The sequence below is a fragment of the Hylobates moloch genome, unplaced genomic scaffold, assembly GCF_009828535.3.
Source record: "Hylobates moloch isolate HMO894 unplaced genomic scaffold, HMol_V3 SCAFFOLD_2, whole genome shotgun sequence".
Lineage (NCBI taxonomy): Eukaryota > Metazoa > Chordata > Mammalia > Primates > Hylobatidae > Hylobates > Hylobates moloch.
In genome coordinates, this window is record NW_026652277.1 from 22,699,409 (window position 1) to 22,721,175 (window position 21,767).

Sequence of the window (21,767 nt, forward strand, 5' to 3'; positions counted from 1 at the left end):
GAAGAGAAGACACTGTGTATAGATAGCAAAGATGGGTCTTTCTCTGGAGAACTGCTTGAGTGTTGCTTTGGTTGCAGTGCTGACTTGGTGGCCAGGCACAGTGACGTGGGGGGTCGTTGCTGGCATCGGTTCATCCAGCCTCAACCTTAGGGACTGTGTTAACTTCCTATTGCCACTGTAACAAATGACCACCACTTAGTGGCTTAAAGCCATGCAAATCGAATAGTATATGGTTGGGGAGGTCAGAAGTCTGAAGCTGTGTCTTATGTCCTTGCCCTTTCAGCTTCCAGGGGCTTCCCACATTGCTTGGCTTGTGACCCTCCTTGGATCTTTGAAGTGCATCACTGCAACCTCTGCTTCCATCATGTCTCTTTTCTGCTTCCAGCACCTTCTGTCCCCCTCTTATAAAGATCCTTGTGATTACACTGAACCCTCCTGGCTAATACGGGATAACCTCCCCATCTTAAGACCCTTAATCATCTCTGCAGAGTCCCTTCCAGGGATGAGGATATCTTTGGGGGCCCCTTATTCTGTCTATCACACAGCCAAATGAACAGTTCAGTGTTCAGGAGCTGAGTGAATAAGCATCGGGCATCCCATGGGTGGGCAGTGAGAAGACAGACTCCTGCTGCAGTCTCCGTCCCACATAAAATCAGGATGACCTCCCTGGGATCTTTCCTGGGGCCCGAAAACCAGGCTCCTGCGTGTAAGGGTTTGCAATAGATTTTTCACCCCTGAATTTAATAAACCTAAAGATAGACACATTCTAAAGCATTTTTACATAGTTAAAACCTTTCAGCAATCAAATAAGGAGACTTTTTTTTAAAAAGCACAAATAGTTACATTCTATACTCTTAATGTGTAACATTTTGGTTTCTGCTTTCAGTTAAGAAATTCTGGTGGATTGGAGCCCCTGGTAGAGCTGCTACGCTCCAAGAATGATGAAGTGAGGAAGCACGCCAGTTGGGCAGTGATGGTCTGTGCTGGTGACGAGCTGACGGCCAGTGAATTATGCAGGCTCGGGTGAGTGGATGCCATCTCAAGTTTCTGGCTCAGATGAAGAGCAGAAGATGGAGAGGCACACTCTTCAGGCCCAAGGAATTTCAAGCCAAGTCTCCGCTGCTCTCTCAGTCCGCAGAAGGTCTGCATGTCCCCAGAGTGGGCCTTGGCTTGGAAGGAACCGCCTGGAGGCAGAGGGGTCCTCATTCACCGCTCCCTCACTGCCCTTGAAAAAATCACCTTCAATATTTTCTTCTAATCCCTTTATCTTGATAAATGCTTCTCTTTTACTTTCTTCTGCTACTGCCAAACAAATTCTATTTGTCTCCCAACTTTCAAGGCTAAAATTAAATAGGCAAGCTGTGTCTATCACCTCTATTTCTTTCCCACCCATCTAAAACTTTCACCAGAATTCCACATTTCACCACCCTCACCAATCAGTTCTATTGACCAAAAGCAGATGAGTTTGTTGCCTTTAACACATCAGCGAATAGGGTTTTAAGTTTCATTTCTTTTCTTTCTTTCTTTCTTTCTTTTCTTTCCTTTTCTTTTTTCTTTCTTTTTTCTTTCTTTTTTTTTTTCTTTTTGGCAGAGTCTTGCTCTGTTGCCCAGGCTAAAGTGCAGTGGCGCAATCTCAGCTCACTGCAACCTCTGCCTCCTGGGTTCGCAATTCTCCTGTCTCAGCCTTCCGAGTAGCTGAGATTACTTTTTTGTATTTTTAATAGAAACGAGGTTTTGCCATGTTGGCCAGGCTAGTCTCGAACTCCTGACCTCAAGTGATCTGCGCGCCTCAGCCTCCCAAAGTGCTAGAATTACAGGCATAAGCCATCACATCTAGCCCCAGGTTTTAAGTTTCTATAGACAGGTTTCATTTATTAATTTCTAAACATTTGGCTTCTTTGCATATATTGTCTAGTTAGATGAAAAAGTTGAGGTCCAATACTAATTTTGCTTTTAGATGAACAGAGAACTTTTTCCCCCAAAAGCATCCTTTTCACCTGTTTGAACATGAGTTACTACTTGGCGTATGTATCCTTAAGAAGGGCAGATTTGTCTTCATAATTCTGTCAGTATTACTTTATCTAAGAGAGTGGGGGAGGCTTTAAGCTCCATCTCCATTCTTCCTTCAGGATCTGAAGTCGGTATATAAATGGAGACTCAGTATTGGATGGCTTGTATAAAGCAAATAATGCTTTCTGCTTTTATTGACAGGGCTTTAGATATCCTTGAAGAGGTTAACCTATCAGGAACTCGGAAAAATAAATTTAGCGAGGCAGCTTATAATAAGTTGCTTAACAACAATCTTCCCCTGAAATACAGCCAGACCGGCTATTTGTCATCAAGTAACATAATTAACGATGGATTCTATGATTATGGTCGGGTAAGTGACAGCATTTATTTGTAGTTTACTATGTACAATAATAATTTTTCTTTAATCCTGATGCCATTACATTGCCATTTCATAATCACCTAATGTAATTTATATTTTTACAGGCAGAAACTTGAAAATCAGCACTTCATTCTTAACTTTAGTTATAAGATTTTGCATTTTTTGTTCAGTTTTAACTAGAATCTGCTTACTTGTAATTAAATCAGCTTGCTAATGGCAGTCTCAAGTTTCAGGTAGGATACAAAAGAAGAGATAGGTGGGCCTGGTGATGAATACCTGTAGTCCCAGCTATTCAGGAGGCTGAAGCAGGAGGATTGCTTGAGACCAGGAGCCCAGGAGTTTGAGGCTACAGTGCACTATGGTTGTGCCTGTGAATAGAAATTGCACTCCGCCCCAGGCAGCATAGCAAGGCCCTGTCAAAAAAAAGAAAAAAAAGGTATAAAAGAAGGAGCAGGTGACATGGCTCACGCCTGTAATCCCAGAACTTTGGGAGTCTGAGGTAGGAGAATCACTTGAGGCAGGAGTTCGAGATCAGCCTGGGGAACATAGTGATACCCTGTCTCTATAAAAAACTTTAAAAAATTAGCTGGGTATGGTGGCATGCATCTATAGTCTGCTCTACTCAGGAGGCTGAGTTAGGAGGATGGCTTGAGCCCAGAGTTCGAGGATGTAGTGAGCTATGATCACACCACTGCCCTCCAACCTGTCTTTAAAAAAAAAAGTGGCATTTAAAATTTGGGGGCTCTATTATTTCTATTACATGAATGTTGAGAGAAGTGAGAAGCTAGAAATTAAAATATTGAGGACACTTTTTACATGACCGGTTTAGTCAGTATTTTCTACTTCTTCTGGAAACCAAAAGCAATGAGGAGAATGGGGAAAATGTTAAAAACCCACAAATCCCATTTTAAGCAAAACTAGGATGCAGATATGATCTGCAGACTTCAAACAATTTTAAGGGTTGCCAAAAGCTCCCAAGATCAGGCAGAAGCTGTGCAGGAAGAAGAAGAAAAAGGAAAAGGAAAAGGAAAAAAAAACAAACATCACAGACAGGAACAAGAGGGCTAAAGACAGCAGAGCTCAGAAAGCAAGCACCACTAACACTGTATCCTTCCTGAGGTCATGGGAAAACTCAGAAGCGCAAAAGCTGTAGGTGTGGTTTGCCAGGCAGGTGCAAGAACTCAGGACATGGGGAGTGAGGCTGACAGCAGAAGCCTTCTTGGACCAATTTGGTTCCAAGAAGCAGAGGAGACAGGGCCATAAGTCACATCACTGAGCCCAGTTGCAGGAAGCACTCCATCGTGGTAGTGGAGAACTAGAGAAAATTTGAATAATTCAAAACAGCTTGCCTAAAACTCGACTCTTACTCTCCCTTCTGCCTCCCCCACCTCCTGCCACCACTGCCGTACCCCGTAACACACACAAACCACTGAGAAATTGCTCCCAGGAAGCCCATCTCCTTCAATTATGATAATTTAAAGAGAATGTTGCAGCATCAGGACAAAGCTGCTTTAAGAAAACCAAGAGGGGGCGGGGCGGGGCGGCTCATGCCCGTAATCCCACCACTTTGGGAGGCTGAGGCGGGCAGATCACGAGGTCAGGAGATCGAGACCATCCTGGCTAACACGGTGGAAACCCATCTCTACTAAATATACAAAAAATTAGCTGGGCGTGGTAGCGGGTGCCTGTAGTCCCAGCTACTCGGGAGGCTGAGGCAGGAGAATGGCGTGAACCCGGGAGGCGGAGCTTGCAGTGAGCCAAGATTGCGCCACTGCATTCCAGCCTGGGCGACAGAGCTAGACTCGTCTCAAAAAAAAAAAAGAAAAAGAAAAAAGAAAAAAAAAAAAGAAAACCAAACAAAAAGACTGAGGGGAAAAGCCGAAAAACGATCGCAGAACACTTACCAGGAAAACCTTGACGTAGATCAGATAACATCGTGAGAAAATGTGTTTGGTCATGAAGTTTTAAAACATTTAACCAGACAATTTCTTTTTTAAAGGGGGATGCTCTGATTCATTCATTCACTAAATATTGTTTTAAGTTTCCGATATTGGAGGCTGTGAATATGTCAGTGAACAAAGGAGACCAAGGTCTCTGCTCCCATGGTATCAGTGCTGGAGGACAGAGAATAAACACCAAACATGATACTGAAATAAATGATATCCCAGGGTAAAAATGAGAGGCACTGGCCAGGCGCGGTGGCTCACGCCTGTAATCCCAGCACTTTGGGAGGCCGAGGCGGGGTGGATCACCTGAGGTTAGGAGTTGGAGACCACCTGACCAACATGGTGAAACCCTGTCTCTACTAAAAATACAAAAATTAGCTAGGCATGGTAGCACGCACCTGTAGTCTCAACTACTTGAGAGGCTGAGGCAGGAGAATCACTTGAACCTGGAAGGCAGAGGTTGTAGTGAGCCGAGATGGCACTATTGCACTCCAGCCTGGCCGACAGAGCTAGACTCCATCTGAAAAAAGGGAGAAAAAAAAAAAGAAATGAGAGGTGCCATGGAGGGAGAAGAGAGCAGGGCAGAGGCAGGGTGAGGGGCTCTGAGATGCTGGGGAGCCCTGAGGTGGGCGGTTGCAATTTTAGAAGTTGTGGTCAGGTGGGTCTCACTGAGAGGGTGATCATTTCCAAGCCAAAACTTGCAGCAGGTGAGGGCCTTAGTCCCGGGCAAATCTGGGGCTGGGGGAAGTCCTGGGAAAATCTGGGGTTGTTTTCTAGGCAGAAGAATCAACCAGTGCAAGAGCTGTGAGGTGAATATATGTTTGGCATGTGCTAGGCACAGCAGGAAGGCCGGTGCAGCTAGAGCTGGGCTAGCAAAGTGGGAGGAAGGCAGACCCAAGACCAGAGAGCTAACGAAGGCCAGGTTAAAGGCCTTTACTCTGAATGGAACAGGAACCGTGGCAGGGTCCTGGGCAGAAGAATGACAGTATCTGTCTTATTTTAAAAGGCTCACTTTTGCCTTCTTCCCAAAGGACCATGAAACGTATCTTGGATGAGAAAGGGATTCAGCTATAACTTAATTGGAAAACGATCTCAAAAGTGATCTAGTGTAGCCCTCTTCCTCCAGGCTGGTGAAACTGCCCACACAAGGCTTTGTCTAGCCTACTTTTAGATACGCTCACAACACTTTTAGTCATCTGTTCCAGTATTCAGTTACTTTTGCAGGCAGTCAGCTCTCCCTTAGGTATATAGATGGATTTGCCAATCCAAATACTTTCAGGGGCCAAGATGATAATGACGGGATGAAACAGCTGAGTGTAAAGCAATCGAGATGATAAGGAACTGGATCTGTCCTGCCCAAAGGCAAGAACATTCACAAGCTTCAGGTTCCTATTTCTAATTTTATGTATGTATATTGTACATGTGCGTGTTTGTGTGTGTGAAATGAGACACCGCCAACAGCTGAGAATATATTCTAACTGTATTCATGTTCGAAAACATGACCCATGCAGATACTATTTTTTGGTCCTTAAATTATCTTACAGATAAATCCCGGCACCAAACTGTTGCCTTTGAAGGAGCTCTGCTTACAAGAACCAAGTGACCTACGGGCTGTACTCTTAATAAACAGTAAATCTTATGTGTGAGTCTCTGCAGGGAGAGGGGATGCAGGGAAGCACATACTGCTTGTTGTTGTTTCTCCATTGACATGTGAATATGCAAAGATTCCCAGACTCTTTTCTCCTGTATCTAGCACCTCCATGAAAATAAACACCGGCTCATAAACTCACAGCCTGACGTGGAATAACCATGAAATAGCCACCACGGCAAATCAATGCACTCTCTGCTCTCTTTCTTTGACTCCATACTGCCAGTCAATTTCCAGTGTATTCTGAAGTCAAGGCCTCTTACCATGGAGTCATTGAAGAAAGTGTAAATAGCAGCAAACCGAGATGAATCATGTTTACAATTCTCCAGGACTATGTGCTGGAGTACAGTTACCACCCAACATTTTTCTTTGAAATAAGAGGTAAATGATAGAGCTAAAAATTAAAGCTTCCACGGTCTTCTTTAAAATGACCATGGCTGGGCACAGTGGCTGACGCTTATAACCCCAGCACTTTGGGAGCCAAGGTGGGCAGATCACGAGGTCAGGAGATCGAGGCCAACATGGTGAAACCCTGTCTCTACTAAAAAATAGAAAAATTAGCTGGGTGTGGTGGCGCACACCTGTAATCCCAGCTACTCAAGAGGCTGAGTCAGGAGAATTGCTTGGATCCGGGAGGCAGAGGTTGCAATGAGCTGAGATTGCACTGCCACTGCACTCTAGCCTGGCAACAGAGCGAGACTCCGTCTCAAAAAAAAAGAGAGAGAGAGATCATGTATATCTACATATCCATATAGTAGTTATGTGATACATTTTATACAAATAATTTATGTTCTAGCTTATGAAAGGCTTTATAATAGTCTTTTTGCAGTGGCTCACACCTATAATCCCAACCCTTTGTGAGGTTGATGCAGGCGGATCCTTTGAGCTCAGGAGTTTGAGAGCAGCTTGGGCAACATGGCGAAACCCCATCTATACAAAAAATACAAAAATTAGCCGGGTATGGTAGCACATGCCTGTAGTCCCAGCTACTTGGGGGACTGAGGTGGGAGGATCGCTTGAGCCCCGGAGGTCAAGTCTGCAGTGAACCATCATCTTACCACTGCACTCCAACCCAGGCAACAGAGTGACATCCTGTCTCAAAAAACAAACAATGAAAAAATGACTTCTCCTTTGTACTTTAAAAATAGTATGTCACTGTTAAAAGTCAGCTCCAGTTATGACTTTCGGAAAAAATTCTGTTTTTTGGAATAAAACAATAATCTATTGACAAATAGATTATTTTAATCTATATATAATTTTAAATGTGTAAAATTTTAGTTCTCCACCTTCATCTATGGAAGATAAATCAGATGTTGGTTATGGACGAAGTATTTCTTCTTCATCTTCCTTAAGATCAACTAAAGAAAAGACCAAGTAAGAAAATGATGTTTTATCTGTATGCAAATAACTTCCCCTTTAATTTGAGTGTGAAAAATGTTTTAGATTTTAGATTTGGGCAACTTGATTTTTATTCTTCTTATGGTAATACAGTTGCACAATTGCCTTTTACATTGCAATGGGAAAGATCCCTGGAATAGGAGCCAGGAAATCTGGTTTCGCCTTCTATTTCTTCGCCCTGTGGACCTGCAGTGATTTGGGCCACATGACTTAGTGTCTGTGTGGGTTTCGTTTCCTTAGCTGTGGATGAAATAACGCCGGGTCTCTGGCTTCATCATGGGGAAAGGAATCAAATTATATAATGAAGTAAAAATTGTATAATGAAGTAAAAATGCCTTGTAAGCTCTAAATGCAAATGTATTGTTATTTTCCATATGATTGAAATTGCTTGGGTTTATTTTCAAATGACAAGAAAAAATAGTTATCATTTTAGTGCTGGATGTGGATCTCCCATAGAAGACAAATCGGAGCCAGCTTCTGGACGAAATACTGTTCTCAGCAAAAGCTCCACCAAAGAAAAAGGATGGAGGTAAGAAAGTGTCCTGAGTTCCTCATTACCCAGCCAGGCTGGTGGAAGGGAGGGGTGGCTCTTCAGCAGGAAGCTTTCTTCTGACATCAGTGTGTTGAACCAGGCAAGACTCATGAGATGAAATTAAAAAGGGACTTGATTTTTGTCTCTTACCATCTCTTTAAAACTTACCCGGAGAGAATTATCTTCTGGCTCTGTCCAAAAACTCGGGTCACTTGGATCACTTGTAGGAAAAACAGGGTCCTACAGTCGCTTTAATTAAAACATGGCAACAGGGACAGCAGTCTCTAGTCAGTCCTTTGAAAGCCCAACCCTGGGTAACCAACTTAGTGTGAGAGTTTCTGCCTCCCGCGGCTGACTTTTGCAGGTTGGGAACCCACACCCAGGTGTGTGGTCCCGTGCTCTCTCCTCCCACCCCACTTTTGCTTCCACAGCCCTCCCTGCCTCCCTCACTGTCTCTGACCCTCCATGGGGGAAGGCACGAGGAGGAAGAGAAGCAAATAGAGCAAAATTCTTACTTGGTTGGGACAATTATAATGTCCTTTTGAGGTCTGTGGTTTTTTTTTTTTTCTGAGGCGGAGTCTCGCTCTGTTGCCCAGGCTGGAGTGCAGTGGCACCATCTGCCATCTTGGCTCACTGCAACCTCTGCCTCCCTGGTTCAAGCAATTCTCCTGCCTCAGCCTCCTGAGTAGCTAGGATCACAGGTGTGCATCACTATGCTCGGCTAATTTTTGTATTTTTACTGGAGACGGGGTTTCACCTTGTTGGCCAGGCTGGTCTCGAACTCCTGATCTCATGATCTGCCTGCCTTGGCCTCCCAAAGTGCTGGGATTACAGGCATGAACCACCCTGCTTGGCCCTACATGTTTACATATTTTTAAAACATACTTCTCCTGTGAGAACTTTCCTGGAATCTTTGAAAAACTGTATTGAGTTATGGTAGGCTTCAGCCTGTAAGGGCCACGGTGGCATTGGAGGCTGTGGGGAACAGATACCAGACCCCTGCTGTCCGAGGAGGCTGGGCCCCAAGTCTCCCAAGGCATAGGCAGTGGTTTGCCCTCCTCCTCAGACTGCTTTATTTTCTGCTCTGGCTTTCTTCTCTGTTGTTAGTCTTTGTTGCTCAATATTCTCATCACTGCTTCTCATCTGTTCCTGTGGTTCCAGTCCCATAGCTTCTGCTTGCTCTCTCCTCCCCTTCCCTGTCCTTCCCCTTCTCTTCCCTTCTCTCCAGCTTCCCTCTCCTTCCCTTCCCTCCACTTCTTTGTCCTTCCCTTCCCTCCTCTCTCCCTTCCCTTCCCTGTTCTTCTCTTCCTTCCGTTCCTTTCTTCCTCTTTCCTTTCCTCCCTTTCCTTCTTTTTCCTCCCCCTTTTCTTTCCTCCCTTTCTCTTTTCTCTTCCCTCTCCTTTCCTTTCCCTCCCCTCTCCTTCCCTTCCCTCCCCCTCCCTTCCCTTCCCTTTACTTCCCATTCCTTGTCCTTCTCTTTTCTTTGTTTTGCTCTGCCCTACCCTTTGGCCTCTCTGAGCTTCTCCCCGCTGGACTAAAAGCTCCTCAAGAACAAGGAAATGTTCTTATTTGAATATTTTATTTTCATCTCCTGTATTTAGCACAGTACCTGGTTGGCACTCATAGGCATTCACATTTATTCAAAAGAACAGAAATCCAAACTTTGGCAGGAAAAGGTTATTTCTGACAAGTTCCACATTTATAAATGATGCATCTGGAGCAAATAGGTTACCTTCTCTTTGTCTCTGTTTCCTCATCCGTAAAACTGAAATAAAAATAGAACCATTTTCATAGTGCTGTTGTAAGCCTCAAGTAAGTCACTACGTGTGAAATGCTTAGCGTGGTGCCTGGCACATGGTAAACAGTCAACCAATGTCAGCTCCTGTTGCTATTATTATTGTTGTACTAAACAGTTGCGAGGAGCCAAAACCCACTCCAACCGTACAAGGATATAAAGGAATTCAGTGCAGGGATACAGAGGGTCCTCAATGAAACAGGTGACAACTGTAGGGCCCGCCCACCTCTCTTCCTCTCTCTCTTTCTCCCTCCACCTGCATGGTAACTTACTTGTACTTGCTTCCTTGCTTGCTTTTTTTTATGGCCTCACCTCTAACTGTAGCTTGCATGTGACCTTGGTTTGCTAAGGGACCAAATCTGGCCCCAATTCCAAAACAGCCTTCCAGTTCAAAAGCCTGGCAGCAATCAAGTACAATCTCTCTCTGTCTCTTCGTGCATTTTCAGGAGATGCAATCTTATTTTCACAGGCCATCCAGAATGTTGGCTGCCTCTGAGACAAGTGCTCCCCTTTAGTCCACCCAGCTATGGCGCTGGGAAAGACTCGGCCTTCTGCTCCCTTGCTAGGGACAGGCCACTTGACTGATGAGCAGCCACAGGACCCTATCGTACATATAGTCCCTCAGTCAAAGTGCACCTTTCCCTCTGGTCCTCACCCAGACGGGTGAACATATCAGCTTTCATCTTTGGTTCTTCTGCTTTTCTTGGCTTTTTAAAATTGTCTGATTTTTCTTACAGCTCAATCTGGTTCTTAATCCTAAATCTTTTGGGCAATCCTTCTGGGTGGAAACTCATTTTGTGTACTTGTGAATATCAAGCTGCTGATCCTCACACAGCTATAGTTTGCTTTATTGTGATATTTGACACTGATATTTTCCATAACACTGTGAAGCACTCACATCTTGATCTCATTAGATCCATGTCACTTTGTTCTATGGATAAATCCCTTCTTTTCTGGCCCTTGGTGCTATCTTCTCCTCCTTTGCAATACCGTACATATCAATGTTCTCCAGGAATAGTACTCCTATTCCTACTCTCCATAGTTTTAGCTCCCACTCCAAAGCTGAGACCCTTCTCTTGAGTCCAGACCTGTGTGTCCAGTTGCCTGGTGGAGTCCTCTGCCCTGTCACTCTGAAGGCACCTTAAGTTCAATATGTTCCAACCTGAACTCATTGTTCACCACAGCTCCCAAGCTCCCTCCCACTCTCTTCCCTGTGCTTGTTCATGTTAACCATATTCCCATACAATCACCCATGCCCAGGAATCATCTTGAAGTCCTTCTCATTTATCTCCAATATGGAATGACCAAGACAGTCCTATCCACTCTATGTCTTAACTCTCCTACATCTATTTCTTCCCTTCATTTTCACTTTTACTTCACTAGTTCAGGCCTTTATGTTATATGTAAATCACAGCAACCTCCTTATTGTACTGTAAATCCTCCCGCTTTCACATAGCCCTCCATAAACCTGTCCTCCATGCATGCACCCCCAGAGGTGCTAGCCCCCACCTTTTTTTTTTTTTTTTTTTTTTTTTTGAGACAGAATCTCACTCTGTCTCTAGGCTGAAGTGCAATGGTGTGATCCCAGCTCACTGCAACTTCCGCCTCCCAGGTTCGTGCAATTCTCGGGCCTCAGCCTCCCGAGTAGCTGCATTACAGGTGCATGCCATCATGCCCAGCTAATTTTTTTAAAAAAATTTTTATTAGAGAAGGGGTTTTGCCATGTTGACCAGGCTGGTCTCAAACTCCTGGCGTCATGTGATCCACCTGCCTTGGCCTCCCAAAATGCTGGGAATTCAGGCATGAACCACCATGGCCAGCTGCTACACACCTTTTTAAATGAAAGTTAGATCATATGACTCTGTCGAAAACAAAGTTCCCTCTCATCTTATAGCTGAAGCCCAAACTCCAAACATGGCCCACCCTGGAATAGCCTTTCTTGTTTTGTGGCAAGTTCCCATTCATTCTTTATTTTCTTTATAGCTTTGTTTTTGTGAAGCCTTTTCTGATCACACCAGGGTAAACATTTACTTTGTGCCCATTTTTTTGTGAATTTGGGTTTTTAATTAATTATATATTTAGCTATAGTTTTTCCTCACTTTATCGAGGCTTAATTGACAAATGAATTATTATGTACATTTAAACATGATGTTTTGATATCTGTGTATACTGTGAAATGTTTACCACGATTAAGTTATTTAACACTTCTGTCACCTCACAGAGTTCCCTTTCATTTTTTGTAGTTTTGTGGTGAGAACATTGAAGATCTACTCTCTTAGCAAATTTCATGTATACATTACAGTATTATTAAATATAATGTAATGTCCCCATGCTGTATATTAGATCTCCAGAACACAGCCATTAGTCATCCCGTGAAACTGAAACTCTTTTGTGAATGGATTCTATCTCATCCATAGCCTGCACTGATTTGTGTTGATTTATTTGTCTTTCTTACTGAACAATGAGCTGTTTGAGATCTGGGACCATGCCTTTTTTTTCATCTTTATATCCGTAGAGCCTAGAATAGTATCAGGCTCATCAGGGGCAGTAAAAAATTATTTATTGATTAAATATTAAAAATTAATTATTGAATGCTGTTTGTTGAAAGGAACAGATGTTTGACTCCTTTATAGCATGTCCAGGGAGAACAAATATAAACAAATGACAATAATTATTCCTTCTTTGTACTGTCTTCACTTTCCCTCTTTCTCTGCAAATTCTGGCAGCTCACTCCCCACTTCAAGATAAACCCTGAAGCACTCCTAGGATTTAAGAGGATTGTTGGCATGAGGGAGAACACAGAGACTTTGGATTCAGACAGAACTGGGCCTTGGTCTTCTGAACTGTAAATGAAAATGATGATCCCTGCCTCAAAGAGCTGCTGTAAGAGGAGAGATGGTGTCAGGAAAGTGCCTGACCATCACCTAGCACACTTAGGGGCTCAATGTGTGTCCCTTCTCTCTTCCCTTCTTAGCCTTTGGTCCATTGAGGGGTAGATTAGCCATAGCCCTGTTGTCCTGTTGCCTATCTTTTGGTCAACCCTTCTTGTCTTATGACTATTAAAACTTTGGACTCCTGGAAATAGAATAAAATATTTTAACTGCATTCATCTGATAGGCCATTGAGAATATTTTATGTTAAAAAGAGTGAGACAATAGCAAAGACATGGGATCAACCTAAATGCCCATCAATGATCGACTGGGTAAATAAAATGTGGTACATATACACCATGGAATATTATGCAACCACAAAAAAGAGTGAGATCATGTTCTTTGCAGAAACATGGATGGAGCTGGAAGCCATTATCCTTAGCAAACTGATGTAGGAACAGAAAACCAAATACTGTATGTTCTCACTTATAAGTGGGAGCTAAATGATGAGAGCACATGGACCCATAGAGGGGAACAACAACGCACACTGGGGCCTACTGGCGGGTGGAGGGTGGGAGGAGGGAGAGGATTAGGAAAAATAAGGAATGGGTACTAGGCTCAATACCTGAGTGATGAGATAATCTAAAAAAAAAAAAAAAAAAAAAAACCCATGACACAAATTTGCCTGTGTAACAAACCTGCACATATACCTCTGAACTTAAAAGTTAAAAAAAATGTAAAAGAAGGTCATAAAGGAAAAAAATAAATTAAAAAAGTGAGAGATACTGACAAAGAATAATGAGACATCGAGAACCATGGAGTGCTACATTTTTGAAAGGGAGAGGAGAGAAGAGATGGGAAAGAAGATCAATTACATGTGAAGTGTTCTAATATGGAGAAGAGAAAGGGAAAGTATGGATTTCTTTTTCCTGATGAATATCATTACCATGCAGCATGTAAACTTAAATCTCTGTCTCCTGGGTGACGAGGCACCATATTACTTTTGGTTTCGAAGGCTTTAGTTATACTCCCCTTCATGGCAAAACACTCATAGGAGACGTGATTAATTTGTTCCCTGGTTATCCACTCTCCTCCTTCCTTAGTCTTCACCGAAACCAACATATCTAACATTTCTTCTAAAGCTTTTCCTTATAGAGGACATTTGAACATAAACATTTAAAAATAGCATTCACTAGACCTGTTTGTGAAGTGTATGATAAGTTCTGTCTACACTGTTCTTTTGTATTCAGACCAGTTTTCATGAACGTTCACTTGATTAAACATGAGTTTAACACACATTTAAAAGTTAGTTGTTTTTCTGTCTCCTTTTTCATATTCTCTTTCCACGCTGCTCATGTCTAGAGCCTTTTAGATATTTACAGCAAATGCTTTATTTAATACTTCTGTCACTCAATCTTGATCTACAGGATAATGATTTCCTAAAACATTTTTGTTTTTAAAATAATTTCCCATTACCCTCTTTTTAGCCATAACTTAAACTGTTGTTGCTTCTTCCCCCAAATCTTGACTACTAAAGTCTTTCAGAAACAGATATTGTCTCTTAGTCACATGTAAACACCTTCTTACCTTCTTTTCTACAATTCATCCATTCAACAAATACTTATTGAGCACCTTCTATGTGCCTGGAATTGTTCCAGTGCTGGAGATACAGCAGTAAACAAAAACCTTTGCCTTCATAGAACTTATATCGTAGTGAAAAGACAGACAACAAAGAAATATACACACTCACACACGCTCACACAATCAGACACTACCCAGAACAAATCCTATCTCTACTTTGAACAATGCCTTGTTCCCATCCTTTTGGAATAGATTGGGTGGATTAGGACACCCAATTTGAATACATTTCTTTCAACATTGAACTCCTGGAGACTTTCACATCTTTATCACTCATGTGGAATTTATTGAATGCTCCCTGGTATTGTGATTATTTTCCACATAACAAAGTCTTCTTGCTTAAATTGAAACCCCAAGAGGGCTGGGTTCATGACCTGTATTTCTCCCACCAGCCTTGTCCTAAAATTATGTATTTAAATAGTCGATGGTATCAAAAAGGAGCAAGGGATTAAACTTTGAAAATGTCAATAAGCGATTTAGAGCCAGCCAACTATTCTATGTTTACCTGCCCTCCTTTTCATCCACCTATGAATATAGACAAATAACCCTTAGAGCTTTGGATCCCACAGTAAATCCCTGTTTCCTGAGGTAGTTTTGCTAAAGTTTCTGCAGGAGAGGTAAAAGTTCTGCTGTCTTTAACCAAAAACTGATGCTCTGAGAATTAATTTTACCAGAGTTAATTTTATAATTTCCAAATGTTTATTTCCATATGCATGAAATGAAATTTATTGAAGTACTGAAGTCCTTATTAATATAACCTGGCAGGCTTCATGGGAAAGAAGTCCAAAAGAAATGCTTCTATTTATAGCAATAAGAAACTACAGTTCAGGAGTTCCAGGAAATTCTCTTTTTAATCATTCATAAGATTGCATTTCCTGGAGGTGTATCAGATATTTTCTCCTTCATGCCAAATGACTCCTTGTTCTTACATCAGGCAGCACGCTCTGTGAGAAACACTCCTGCCTCTGTTTTGTAGGTAACTCTGAATAGTCACTCTATTCAGTGACTAAGTATTGGACTGACTGTTGGAACTGAGCTCTCCAATCTTACAACGCCACCTTGCAATTTTAGAAAACAGGTGAACCTATCTGTGCTTACTGCACTTTTAATTGACCTTCTTACTATTGGTTTCTAATTTACTAAAATCTTAACTATGTATGTGACAATGTCCAATGTATTATTATTATTTTTTTACAAATAAGAGAAAGGGGTTAAGATGATCTCTCTGGGAAATACTAACTTTTGCTTAGAGATTTTATTAAAATGCCTGGTGGGTGCATTCAATGATACATGATTAACCTTTCTACTTAGCTGCAGCAAATATAATATTTAATTAGAAAGTATAAAACTTTTAGTACTTGTTAAAACTAACATAGAGCTTTGTAATTCTCAAATAGCAGTTGACAGGATTATTTTTCTATTCTTTTCTTCAAAATAAAAAGAAAATTCATCTGGACCTCAGTCAATTCTTCCCTCCCACCTTATGCTTCAAGTAATACTTAAAGATAAATAATTCCCAAACCCCCTAATTTACTGCTAGTGTAACAGATACTCAATATGAGTGAGTATATAACAAGTGATTGACCGGGCGTGGTGGCTCACGCCTGTAATCCCAACACTTTGGGAGGCCGAGATGGGCGGATCACTTGAGGTCAGGAGTTTGAGACCAGCCTGACCAACATGCTAAAACCCTGTCTCTACTAAAAATACAAAAATTAGCTGGGTATGGTGGTGAATGCTGGTAATCCCAGCTACCTGGGAGGCTGAAGCAGGAGAATCAGCTTGAGGCTGGGAGACAGAGGTTGCAGTGAGCCAAGATCACACTACTGCATTCCAGCCTGGGCAACAGAGCGAGACTTCATCTCAAAAAACAAAACAAAACAAAACAAAACAAAACAAAACAAAACAAAACAAAACAAAACAAATCAAAACAAAACAGGTAATTCACCTGCCTGGTCTGGCCTAGTCCCATTTTCTTGATTTCTTGACCCTCTGACACATTTGTTATTTTAAGTTCCTTGTTCTCAAGAAGGTAACAAAATAAAAGCTGCAATCAAAGCTACTGTTTAATCTTAATATTGTGAGATCCTATTATAATGAACAAGGTGTATAAGAAAATCTGCCCTCAGAAAGCAGGCTAATGTTACGGAGAGCAGTGTGGTAGATATTTAGATAAAGCAACAATTCTTTTTAATAATAAACAGAAGTATTTATTTGCATATCACTGGTTAATTGACAAAATTGTGCTGGAAAAATGGAAATGAACTAGCAGCAGTGTTGACTGCAAGTCAGGTATTAGAAACAGCATTGTGCTCCATGGAACTCCACCTACTCAAAGTCCCACCCAGGCCCGTTCTGGAGACTTCTCTCATCATGCAAAAGAGCTAAAGTCCTTGGGCAGGGAAGCAGGTCTGTGGTCACGGCTGGGGTTGTAGGACAGCCTCCCAGCCCACACTGGAGTCACCAAACTGTTTGGAGTCCTGGAAACTTAGGTTCTCATTTCGTTCATTTTTGTTCACTTCTGCCCAAAGTCACGTTTGGCCACAGATGGTGCCTCTTGATCTGTCTCTGTGTGACTGTGGGTCAGCTGAGAGCCTCTGTGCTTCAAAACCAAAAAGGCATCTATAATGCTATCATTTATTAGACTTGCACCTTGGTAATTTTTTTTTTTTTTTTGAGATGGAGTCTTGCACTGTCACCCAGGCTGGAGTGCTGCAGCTCAATCTCTGCTCACTGCAAGCTCTGCCTCCCAGGTTCAAGCCATTCTCCTGCCTCAGCCTCCCGAGTAGCTGGGACTACAGGCGCCTGCCACCACACCCGGCTAATTTTTTGTATTTTTAGTAGAGACAGGGTTTCACCATGTTAGCCAGGATGGTCTCCATCTTCTGACCTCATGATCCGCCCGCCTTGGCCTCCCAAAGTGCTAGGATTACAGGCGTGAGCCACCGCGCCTGGCTGCACCTTGGTAATTTTTAAGGAAAAACAGCTAAAGCCAAAAACGAAAAGGATAGGCTGCGTCCTGGCACAGCTGTGAAGTGAGGAGGCTGTGACTTCCCTGACCCCTGCATCTTCCCTTTTAGATTTCCATGAGTTCCTTGCAAAGCTGCTCCAGTGAGTGGCCGTGGACATCCTCCCCACTGCCTCCCAGAGGGCTGTCCAGCCTCACTGCTGGTTCTCCCAATGTGGGCTCTCAGCTAGCAGTGGAAAGTAGAGAAAGTAAGCCTTGCCGAGGCACAAATGACGGATAAGCTGTTATTTACCAGCTCAGAAGTATTTTAACGAAACGATTATTGCCTCCTTTGCTACTGAAAATGTTCAAGTTTCTGTCAAGCTGTTTAGGGGTGTTTGGTGCAGAGTAAAAAGTGGGGTGCAGGTCATACCAGCATCCCCTAGGGTGAGATGCAGAAAGTGAATAAAGACAGACATTCCCTCTATGGTGTTAGAATATAAGTTGTGTAAAAGTAAAATCATAACTCTCATGTAAATATAAAGTGAATACACAGCAAGATTTATTTTAAAATTGATTTCTGTATACAATTCTATGAATTTTAACAAAAGTGGAGATTTGTATAACCATCATCACAATCAGGATACAAAACAGTTCCATCACCCCAGATAATCCTAACCCCTGGTATTTTCTATTGGTTCTCTGTTACTGTAGTTTTTCTGTTTTGCTTTGTTTTGTTTTTTTTTAGAGACAGGGTCTCACTTTGTAGTCCAGGCTGAAGTGCAGTGGTGTGATCTTGGCTCATTGCAACCTCCACTCACTGCAACTTCAACCTCCTGGACTCAAGTGATCCTCCCACCTCAGCCTCCCGAGTAGCTGGGACTACAGGTATGCACCACCACGCCTAGCTAATTTTTGTAAGGTTTCGCCATGTTGCCCAGGCTGGTCTGGAGCTCCTGAGCTCAAGCAATTTGTCTGCCTCTGCCTCCCAAAGTGCTGGGATGGCATGCGTGAGCCATCACCATGCAGCCACGCCTGTTAGTCTTTTTGAGAATGCCACATGAATAGGATCATACAGTGTGTAACCTTTGAGACTGGCCTTTCCACTCAGTGTAATGTCTTTGAGATTCTTCTGAATTGTTTTGTGTATCAGCAGTTTATTTTGGAGTATTATTTCACTGTGTGGATATACCACAGTATATGTCCACTCACCTGTTAAAGGACATTTGAGTTGTTTCTAGTTTTTGTTGATTATGAATAGAGCTGTTATAAACATTCGTGTGTGTGTGAATGTAAGTTTTTGTTTTGTTTTGTTTTGTTTTTTGAGGCGGAGTCTTGCTCTGTTGCCCAGGCTGGAGTGCAGTAGCATGATCTTGGCTCACTGCAAACTCTGCCTCCCAGGTTCAGGCAATTCTCCTGCTTTAGCCTCCCGAGTAGCTGGGATTGCAGGCATGTGCCACCACACCCAGCTAATTTTGTATTTTTAGCAGAGATGGATGATGGTCTCTACTAAATGATGGCCAGGCTGGTCTCGAACTCCTGACCTCAAGTGATCCACTCGCCTTGGACTCCCAAAGTGCTGGGATTACAGGTGTGAGCCACCATACACAGCCAGTTTTAATTTCTGTTAAGGTAAATACCTGGGAGTGGGATTTCTGGGTTATATGGTAACTGTATGTTTAACTTTATAAGATACTAGCAAACTTTTCCAGAATAGCAATAGCATTTTGCTTTCTCACCAGCAATGTATGAGAGCTCCAGGTGCTCTACATCCTTGCTGGCACTTGGGATTGTTAGTTTTTATTTATCTATTCTAATATGTAAATAGTGGTATCTCATCATGATCTTAATTTGCATTTCCCTAATAGCTAATGCTGTTAACATTAGGTTCTCATTTTTTCATGTGCTTATTTGCCATCTTTATATCCTCTTTGGTGAAGTATCTGTTCAAGCATTTTGTCCATTTTTTAAATTGGGCTTTTATTTTTGCTTTTTCTCAACTTTAATTTTAGGTTCAGAGGGTACAGGTGCAGGTTTGCTATGTGGGTAAATGGTGTGTTGCTGAGATTTAGTGTATGAATGATCCTGTCACCCAGGTAGTGAGACCAATACCAACAGGTAGATTTTCAACCCTTCCCCACCTCTCAACCTCCCCCACCCAGTAGCCCCCAGTGCACTAGTGTCTGTTATTCTAATCTTTATGTCCATGTGTAATGCAATGTTTAGCTCCCACTTATAACTGAGAACATGTGGTATTTGGTTTTCTGTTCCTGCATTAATTCACTTAGGATAATGACCTCCAGCTGTATCCATGCTGCTGGAAAGGACATGATTTTATTCTTTTTTATGGCTGCGTCGTATTCTATGGTGTATACATACGACATTTTTACTGTTGATGGACATCTAGGTAGATGCCATGTATTTGCTATCATGAATAGTGCTGCAATGAACATAGGAGTACATGTGTCTTTTTGGTACAATGATTTATTTTCCTTTGGGTGTACACCCAGTAATGGGATGGCTGGGTCAAATGGTAGTTCTGTTTTAATTTCTTCGAAATCTCCAAACTTGTTTCCACAGTGGCTGAACTAATTTACAATCCCACCAACAGTGAATGAATGTTCCCTTTTCTCCACAACCTTGCCAACATCTGTTATTTTTTATTTTTTAGTTTTTTAGTAATAGCCATTCTAACTGGTGTGAGATGGTATTCTCATTATGGTTTTGATTTGCATTTCTGTAATGATTAGTGATGTTGCAGATTTTTTCATATATTTGTTGGCCGCATGCATGTCTTCTTTTAAGAAGTCTCTGTTCATGTCCTTTGCCCATTTTTAATGGGGTCATTCATTTTTTTGCTTGTTGAATTGTTTAAGTTCTGTATATATTCTGGATATTTGTAGACCTTTGTTGGATGCATAGTTTGTGAATACTTTTCCCCATTCTGTAGGTTGCCTGTTTACTCTGTTGATAGTTTCTTTTGCTGTGCAGAAGCTGTTTGTTTTTTTACTGTTCAGTCTTGAGCATTCTTTGTCCTATATATGAGTCTTCTGTTGACCATGTGGCTTGCAAATATTTTCTCCCACTCTGTACCTTGTCTTTTTATTCCCTTAGCAGTATCTTTCTCAGAGCAAAAGTTTTTAATTTTGATGAAGTCAAATTTGTCAAAATTTTCTTTTATAGATTATGCTTTTGGTGTCATGTCTAAAAACTCCCTGCTTCTTGGTGAATGCCTTGAAAAAATACGTATATTTACATTTATATCTATAGAGTGTTTACATACATATATAGGCTAACCCTAGATCAAGAAGATTTCCTCCTTTGTTTTCTTCAAAATATTCAATGCTTTTAGGTTTTCTATTTAGGGCTAGCAGTAATTTTGAGTTAATTTTTACATACAATGTGAGGCTTATGTTGAAATTTACTTTGCATATGAATGTCTAATTGTTCCAGGAACATTTGATGAAAAACAACATTTTTCTCTCTTGAATTATCTTTGTACCTTTGTCAAAAATCACTTGATGACTTCCTGCAGATCAAGTTGGCACAGACTAGTTTTTCTTTGCTCCTCCCTGCTAAATAGAATTATTAACCCTGGAAATAATGCAAGAGGCAAACAAAGGAGAACTCCAAAGGAGGCAAGAAGAAGGTGAACTGGCTGGCGACCCCATGACTGGGGGGAAAACACAGCAGCAGGGCATCTTGTGTTCCCTCATCTAACAGAAGGCCCCCCAACCTAGCAACAGAAAGCAACTAGTAGTCATTTGACAACACTAGGCAAACTCAGTGCCAATGACAAGGGGGTTGATTGGAGCCCCACTAACACTAGGAGTCTGGGTAAGCAAATGCCTCTTCTGACAGCCAGAGACCACTTTCCTTTTCCTCCTTCTACCCTTAGACCTTCTACCCCTACCCCTAGACCTGCCAAGAGATATCAAGGCAGCTGGGCAGGAGTAGCAAGAGGGACCTAGACACAGCAAGTATACCTGAGGGGCTGACACTTGCTTCTCCCACCCAGAGATACTGGAGTGGCCAGAAGAGACCTGCTCAGCCCAGGGTGTGGCCAGCCTGGGAATCTGCTTTGTCCCAATAAGCCTGAGACTCCCTCTCCCACTGAGAAACACTGGGAAGGTGGGTGGAACCTGCAAGAGGGACCTAAGCACAATAAGTACCCTGGCACAGGGCACTCCCTTGTCCCCAAGGCATTGAAGCTACCTTCTCTCACCAAGAGACATGGAGTGGGGGATGATAATAGGGAGACATCTTGCCATAAGGGTCTTATCCATCTTACACAGGCTGGGGGAAACCAGCCACAACAAGCCCCTGCCTAGGGAAGCCTCTGGGTCCTTGCAGCCCTGAAATACCTATCCTTCACAGAGAGTCCCAGAATGGGGAAACCCCTCGTATTCCTTCAGATAACACCAGGAGGGACCAGTGGGAGTCCCAGCAGCCTAGTTAAACCAAGCAGAAAAACACATACACTCACTGAAAGTCTCTGAAAATTAACGTGTCATTGGAATCACTGCCTACAAAAGTAGTCCAGGACCTCTACACAGAACTCCAGGGAGACTGCTTACTAAAATAAATAAATAGGCCCAGAGTTT

General features: G+C 42.3%; 1 protein-coding gene across 7 annotated transcripts in view; it reads left to right on the top strand.

The window, feature by feature from the left end:
- The window catches only part of ARMC3 (armadillo repeat containing 3), a 111,783-nt gene that overhangs the window by 73,955 nt on the left and 16,061 nt on the right, over positions 1–21,767 (top strand). For 5 of the 7 annotated variants that reach the window (XM_032163441.2, XM_058432256.1, XM_058432248.1 and 2 more), the window contains 5 exons: positions 887–1,023; positions 2,212–2,380; positions 5,880–5,977; positions 7,262–7,357; positions 7,794–7,910. In XM_032163441.2, coding sequence (XP_032019332.1) covers positions 887–1,023; positions 2,212–2,380; positions 5,880–5,977; positions 7,262–7,357; positions 7,794–7,910 — 617 coding nt within the window. The remainder of the gene's footprint in view (positions 1–886; positions 1,024–2,211; positions 2,381–5,879; positions 5,978–7,261; positions 7,358–7,793; positions 7,911–21,767) is intronic. The other 2 variants (XM_032163449.2, XM_058432244.1) reach the window with 2 other exon arrangements.